The sequence below is a fragment of the Telmatherina bonti genome (assembly GCF_933228915.1).
Source record: "Telmatherina bonti genome assembly, chromosome: 5".
NCBI classification, from domain to species: Eukaryota; Metazoa; Chordata; class Actinopteri; order Atheriniformes; family Telmatherinidae; genus Telmatherina; species Telmatherina bonti.
In genome coordinates this window covers 31,070,678-31,078,784 of record NC_136623.1, presented here as the reverse complement: position 1 = coordinate 31,078,784, position 8,107 = coordinate 31,070,678, and the positions used below count along the sequence as shown (strand labels likewise).

The window sequence follows — 8,107 nt, the reverse complement described above, 5'->3', positions numbered from 1 at the left end:
ATAAGAGGGACAAGAGGGAAAAAAAATAGAAATATAAAACCAGGACTCTTGTTATTTATGGTCACCATTATACCATTTATTAATTCATTTTAGAGAACACATTAAATGCACCTAAAACACATTTAATTTTTTTTTCCATAAATATTTCATATTAAAGAGAAATATGTTTCACCTTGTGCCTACACAGAAAAGCATCACAAAGTTGCAGCAATTCTGAAGCCAAGAAAGAGAGTAAGGCACAAAAATAGAAACCTTATTCATTACAGTTTAGTCATGCTATTACAGAATATGTCCACAACTGCACTAGGAAGCCATTGTGGAAGCCTCTACTATTAGCTAAATGATCCACAACATTAGTATGGTGTGCATGCTCCAAAAAGACAGATAACATGAAAAAGGCTGCAGCTTTGTGAAGGAAAGGTTTGTGACACAACTGTGGAAATCACTTGACGAGATTTGGCCCGGTGTGCTCTGTTCCTGCAGTAAAGTGCAAAATGTTTTATTTACGAGAGGGGAAACCGCTCAGCGTTGAAGTCTCCGACAGAAATAGGAAACTTGGACAATAATTTCACCAAAGATAAAATCCTTTGGTTTGCTCAGATCAATTATTGCCAGCTGTAAGTAACAGTCCTGCCATCTCCTTAGTGATATCACCCAGATGATGAGGAAAACGCAGCCAGTGGTGCACTTACAATATCCCTGCGCCTATTTACATGCAAACAGTACAAGAAGGAATGGACTTAAACTGTCCTGGAGTACTGTCATTTACTTTCAGCAGGTAAGCATACCGTTGTTCATTGATCCTGTTGCCGGGGAAAAAAACTAAACTCTGTCACTTGCCTTTATCAGCTCCGATAAACCAGAAGCTGCTGTCATACGATATGTAGCTACTTCATTTTCTCTGATTGTCTTTGCATTATAATATCATGATCTGGGTGGAAGACTGGGGAAGGCTGATTTAAAAAATAGGCACCAAGGTGAAAAGCATAATGCAGGATAGAAGTTAAAAAGCTTATATAAAAGGGAAGACAAAGGGAAAAGCGGAAGCTTCAAAAGAAGAAGGTGAAGTGTTGATATAAGCATAAGGCATACATATTTTCAAAGACCAGTTTATACAAAAAGAATATTATACATAACATTCAGTATATATGAACAAAGATAATAATTAGGAAGCAAGAAAAGTACAATTATAATGTATTCACACACTCCCTACATATTTCCCAGCCTTTTTATTCTTTTTTTTCCCTGTAAACAAATTATTGAAATGATACAAAAACATCATATAAAAACATCTGCTTTGGGTTTCAATGAACCGTTTGTGTGACTGCTGTTGCTGTCAGGATCACTGCTGTAAGGCACCAGTTTGGTTGTTACTGACCATCTGCACAAATAAATGAACCAAAGTGATGAAGCTTGACACTTCCCATTAGCTTGTCCATGCATTAACATACAAATCACGCTTGAAATGAAGATTGTCATTTATAGAAGAGCAGAAGAGTAATTCAGTCTCATTGAGCTGCTTGGTCCACTAAAGAACATCTGCTGTGAATTAAGGCAAGTGTAGTCACATACTTTGCCCCTGATATCACGTCCCTTTTTTTCTTTTCTTTTTTTCTTAAACGCAACATTCACCTGTTTATTCAAACACAGCTTGCCAGCGACTGCCAGGGAGTCTGCAAGACGACAAGCAAAGAGGAGCTGATGGTGATGACGGTCAGGTGGGAGACCCTCCTAAAAACTCCTCCTTTTTTTCTTCATTATCACTTTTTTTTTCCCTTTCGTTTTGTCCGCATGTGGTTGATGCTGCTGCTGGATTGTATGTGTGCTGCAGCAGAAGACATCTGGATGTCTACGCATGAGTGTGCACTGAGATGCTGGAGAGGTCATTCCTAATGATCTCGTTAACTGTGGAGACAAAAGAGAAATAGCAGCTCATTATTAAGCAGCCGCAGTCATTGTCAATTCAGATTGTTATGGCTTTTTACATTTATTGAAAGTTGCTGGTCGATAGGATGATAGTTGGTTTAAACACAGAGAGATGCTGCATTACCAATGATGTAGCCCTGGTCCAGGTTCATTTATGAGGATCAATCCATCATATATGTATAACTCTACAGCAAGATCATTCATTCATTTATTCATTCATTCTTTCATTCTGGCACAACTATGTCAAATTTATAGTCAGGGACACATCACAGGACACAGTAAAATCAGTTATAGTAAAAGCATCTTCAGCCTGATGTAGTAGTTATATAATAAGTTATGAAGTCTGAAAATATAAAACTGATGACGCCTCAAAATTTGCTTCAGTCTGTCTAACAGAAAACCTTTGTTGCAAACTAGTGATGGAGAGTTTGAAAAAAAAAAAGATGAAAGTAAAAATCTGATGTTTACTCCACATGGAAATAGGCTTTTATATGAAGCTGTATTATGGCTGTGGATCTACAATTTTTTATCCACAAACGCAACAAGAAATGGCATGATGATGCCCTCACATTAAACATTAGGTACCTATGTTAATGTTGAAACTTGAGGCCCTGGTTGAGTCTATATCCCACTTAAAGGTCTTACTAAGTTCAAGTATGGGTTTGCACTTCTGTCACCTTTTCCTCTGTTTTAGCTTCAGTCACTTTAAAGGACCCCCCCCCCCAAAAGGCCCGTTTTGCTTTAACAAACTGTTGGTGGTTAATTCTTTTGTTTGAGACGTGCCGAACAATGGAAACATTATCCAAATATGTTAAATGACGATGCAGATAAGTAAGAGAACAAAAGCCGGACTGCAAGCAAAGTGTTTCAGGATGTGTAGGAGCTAAACCCCTTGGTAGATTTAGTCCTTTATGACTTTCCAAACCTTTTATAGGGCCCCCTTTGTAAAAAAAAAAAAAAAAAAAGGGGGAAATCATATACATTAAAAAAGGGGAAGGAAGAAAAAAAAGAAAAATAAAGAAATACTGTATTGTAAAAACTGCAAAAGCAGGATGAGTCTGGTTTTAAAGGGACCATGTGGACTGTTTTTACTGTAGGCTGACATAAGCGTGTTTGATCCAATCTAGTCAATAAATGCTTAAAAAAAAAAAAAAACTAGAGAAACAGTAAAGACTATCTAACTTGGTAAATATGGTCAAGTCAAGTTAATGTTTGAAATTTATTCTACAGTGGATGGCATCACTTCTGGTCTACTTCCTTTTTACACAACATCTAGTGAATGTGATCTGACATCAAACACACCAGTACTAAGCTGAATACTTCACATAGTTCTGGTCAAGATGACAAGTACTGCATATCAGCAGCTGCAATCCAAACATATCAATGTCATTACGAAGTGCTATCAGCGCTGTACACACATCTCTGGTTTCGAGCCATCGATTTGTCTTTCCTGCATCAGTTCCTGTGCCCGCGCTTTTCCCACAGTCGGGCAGACGTCGATCAGTCCCCTCGTTTATCTGCTCTGTGTTCTTTGGCAAAACAGAGGGAAGTGACTACGAAGATGGCGAGGAACCCGAGACCTGTGGCTCGACACAAACAAGAAGCTTCATAGTTGTCGAGTTCGTTGTGATAACGAAGGCTGATGCAGACACGGAGAGAAAAAGGCTGGTGAAACCAGAGACAGGAAGTCCACCCACTCTGAGGTTCAAAGTGGGCCTCCAGTTTGTTATCACTAGATACTGTTTGGCGAACAGTGAAGCATCAGCAAAGATCCAGATGAAAACAATAACAAAGCAACTTCTGTTTTAATATGAATTTTAAACTCTCTCAATGTTGCTGATTGTTCTCCTCACATGGTGAGAATGACTGGATTGTGAGCTGATAAAATGTTCATTTTATCAACTTCTTTCAGAACATATCAGCTTCCTAACCCCAGTCATGCGAAATGAAAGTGGAATCAGATAAATTATGACGGTAATAAACCACGATGAACTAGGTTATCTCTCTTTTACTGCAGAAATAATAACAGACTACATTCTATGTGTGTGGGTCTGTATGTGTGTGTGGGTGGTGGCTGGGGTGCATTGGTGCTGTTAATGTGTTTTTACTACTAAGGCAGTTTGGAAAACTGGTGAAGCATGTTGGATTGACTTCAGGTAGAATAGCTGTCTTCAAACAGCTAATGGAGATCAAAATAAATAAATCCAAATGCAGATTACATCCGCTTCTGTGTGAACATCTGTATGAAAACAAGCGTGATGGAGGCTTGCTTATTTGGAGCATTAAGGTGTGTTTACACAACGTCACATCAGAAATACATCAGAACTGATCGAGGAGAAGTCAGTGTTGCTTCCCGTCAGTCTGGAAAAGGTTATATGATCATTTCAAAAACATAAAAGTCCATCATTCTCATGTGAGAAAGGCTACAGAGACAGTTACCAATTTTCCCAGGAGTGGACCCCCCAGCATGTACGCCAGCAGGTCAGATTGTGAAACAATCAAAGAAAGTGCAAAAACCCCAAGAACAACTTTTCCGACTCAAAAAGCTTCTGGTAGCATTTGAAATGTTAAATGTTTACAACAACATGTTGGTAGATGACTTCTGATCTGGGCTTGTTCAGCAGCCGCAGGACCTGGACATGCTGCAAGTCAGTGAGTGGACCGGGAACTCTTCTGTATGAAACTGGATCATGCAACAGAACAATGAACTCCAGCACAGAAGCAAACCAGCAAAAACGGTCCAGACATCAACCTGAATAAGAAATGAAGTGGTTTGAGCTTAATGGAGCTGTGGATAAACAAATGATGCCTTTCTGAAGAAGAGCTGGCCAAAATTCCTCCGCAACAATGTGAGAGTTGATAAATCATACAGAGAATACTGAACTAATGTTATTTTAACTCAAAGCACTGAATCATGAGGTGCACCTTGTTTTTCTCCACAATGTTTCTACATTTTAGGTTTATGTTAAAGTAATAATGACATTGTATAATATGTCTTTTGTTGTTTTCATTTGAGATTCTGTTTACCTGATTTGATGCCTTGGTAATGAAGAGTTTGTCCTGATAGAGAAAGTTAGATTTGTAATATGGAGTATACTTTTTAAATGAATATAGTGCTGACACACATGTTCAATACTGAAAGCTGTAATGTGGCGCCAAAAGAAAAATACAGCAAATGCATGACAACTACTGATTAAATAAAGTGTAATATGTCAAAAATGATCAGACACAGACTGTACATGCCCTGCTTTTTGTATGGCTACACCCACAGATTCACTGAAACACACACACACACACACACATGCAGGTTGGTTGGGACTCACCTCCCTGAACAGGAGGAACTCCCACTGGAAAAATCCAACCTGTGCCAACACTGCTGGCTGTTTTCAACCCTGTTCCACTCCGGGCTAAACAGGCATTTACATGCTGAGGTTATTTTTAGTTCTGCCAGTGCAGGGCATAAAGGAAGTACAGGCACATGCAACAATAAAAATGATCCAGCTTAAACTTTGCTGTTCAGCTCTGTTTGCAGAGGTGAGAAAAGGGACTCCAGGTGATTCTGCAGAAGGGACTGGAAAACCCAGCAGCTCAGAAGAAAAGCCACAAGTGTTCCTTTTGTCTTTCTCAATCTGAAAGCAGTGGCTTCCTTTCTTCTTTTCAGTCATTAAAAAAGAAAACCAAAAAAAAATAAAAAATCATGACGTCTCCTCCACCCACATATTAACTGCTGTGTTATTTTACTGTGCTTTATCAACCCATATTTTCCACTGGCATGCTCAGTGATGTTCCACTCAAACAAAAAAAAAAAAAAAAAGAGTGATAAAAAGAGAAGAAAGATAAAACGCTGGCCTTTGTCTTTTCATGTTTGTACTCTGTTGGCAACGTGAGAATTTTAGAAACAGGATGTGGCCAACTGTTGCACCCCAACACAACACCAAGGTGCTATTTATAGCAGCTTAATAGTGTAGCCCATGTATCTATTTAGCTGCAAGAATTTCTGGGAAATGAAGAGATTTTGAAGAACCCAAGTGGCCGAAAGTGATGAACCCCCACACAGGTAATGACACAGAGTGCATACCAAGCCCCATTTGTCTTACTCTGTTCATTTCAGAAAGAAAAAAAAAAACGCAAACAGATATCAGAGCTCTGTAAATACATATTTTCCCTAAAAGTCAAACTCTGTTGCATTACGTCTGTATTTCTGAGCCTGTCTCACCTTCCATGAAGTGACTAGATAACCACAAATATGCAGAATGGGGAAGGCAGTCACACAAGCAGAGGAACATTTTGTTCTGAGTGGAATTTGGCTTCAAATGTTCAGACCTTTGCATAATGTGGATGGGCAGGGGTAAGTACAAAAAAATCAAGTCAATAAACTACATTAGGTGTAATTTTCCACATGGATATTTCCCAATTTCCCATCTCTATTCTGTAGAAAAAGAAAGAGCAACATGTTTTGTTACCCAACAATAAAAACAGAGCAGAGTTGCATATCTCAGCTCTGGAAAATTCTTTATTTTCATATTTGCCCTGGTTAATAATGGAAAGCTCTTAAAGGGAGGATACCCTCTCATGAATAAACAAAAACAGTGGAAAACTGAGCTCCAAATATTCCCCTGCTGAAAAAAAAAAAAGAAACACGTGCACTGCTAGTTAAACAAAGACTCTTCCTTTATTAGCTACTCTGTCGGTGCAATCAGTAAGCCGCAGGCCGAACCTGTCAGGACTTATACCTCAGGTGGGGCAGCTGGAAGGTCTATTTTAAGCAGGTGTGAGAATGACATGAAAATATGATGCTTTACTGGGATGCTAGCTGAGCTGAGAAGTCAACCAGACAACTCAACTCTTTTGAGACCCTACCGGTGTTTCTTGGCAGGTAATGCTCAACACCGGCATGCACTGGGTGTGACGGCAGGCTGAATAAATGTTGACCTCTCTAGAATAACCTGTCTGTATAAACCATGATGAAGATGATTTGTTTCAACCTGCTAAGAGGGGTCATCCTGCAGTTTTTAGAAGCCACAAAACATTAATGGTGGGGCAGCAGGTTCATGTGCTGTGATCCTCAGTCCTGCAGAGGATCATAAGGGACGTGTTGCATCAGGTGCTGCAGAGAAAAAACAATCTAACGTTGCGTAAATAACTCAAAGCTATGTGTGCAGAGCACGGCAGGCAGTATCAAAGCTTATTGATGATTGGAAGATAAATATCAGACGAGTAAAAACTTCAGACAAGTATGCGACTGAACTGCACACGTCTTGTTTAAGTGTCATCCTTCCATGTTCAAGAGGCAGAAATTTGTACAATACAAAAGGTTTTAACATTTCGATATATTTACAAATATGGTAAATAAATATGTCTTACGTGGATATTCAGGTGCAATGAGTAAAATACCTTAAAAAAAAAAACAACAGCTTTTTAATAATCAAATTACAATAAAAAGGTTAAACATCTTTATTCATCAAGACCTCACACACAGCCAACTGATTCTCCAAAATTTCTGTGTTAAAACTCCCATTTTTCTTTTTTAATTCGTATAAAGAATCACATTTTCAGACAGACATACTGAATAGTGAAGTTTCATTAGTTGTAATTTTTGATCATTAACATGAAAAGAAACAAACACTTGAACTGTATCTGTCTGTGTGTGATGGATCTTTAAATAGTGATGTGTTTTACTTTTTGGATTCATTTAAGCAAAAGTAAACTAACTGATATTCTAATTTACTGAGAATAATAGAAATTATTGAATTTATTACTGACACTAAAAGGTCAGCTTTTCTGCAAAAATATTTCATCTGATGGAAACAAGTCTACTAGATTTTCTATGTATCTTGAGCGACCTCTCATTCCTTTAAAAATGTGCTTCTTAAGTGGTCTTAAGCAACACTTCTCCAAATTTTTCATTTAAATATTTTCATTTCCAGTCCAGTGATTGTGTCTGCCAAAAAACGAATGTAACTTTTGCTTGTTTTACCACTTAACACTGACCAGTGAAAGATAAAATGGCAGGTTTTACAGGAATAAAATAACATCTTTGGTTTTCAAACAGCAGTTAGCCAGGACCTTGTCATGTCTTTGTATGATGTGAAGCGTGCCTGGATGAAATTGCGGACACTTGACAAGTGGAGGAAAAAATAAACAGTTGCAGATCTGACACCTTTACAGGTGATACAATTAC

The 8,107-nt window shown here is 38.3% G+C and overlaps 1 protein-coding gene across 1 annotated transcript in view; it reads right to left on the bottom strand.

Moving 5' to 3' along the window:
- Nucleotides 1–1,786: 1,786 nt before the first annotated feature.
- LOC306756167 (nuclear factor of activated T-cells, cytoplasmic 1-like) overlaps nucleotides 1,787–8,107 on the bottom strand; it is a 62,673-nt gene continuing 56,352 nt past the window's right edge. The window contains exon 10 of the mRNA XM_079240841.1: nucleotides 1,787–1,905. Coding sequence (XP_079096967.1) covers nucleotides 1,850–1,905 — 56 coding nt within the window. The 3' untranslated portion in view covers nucleotides 1,787–1,849. The remainder of the gene's footprint in view (nucleotides 1,906–8,107) is intronic.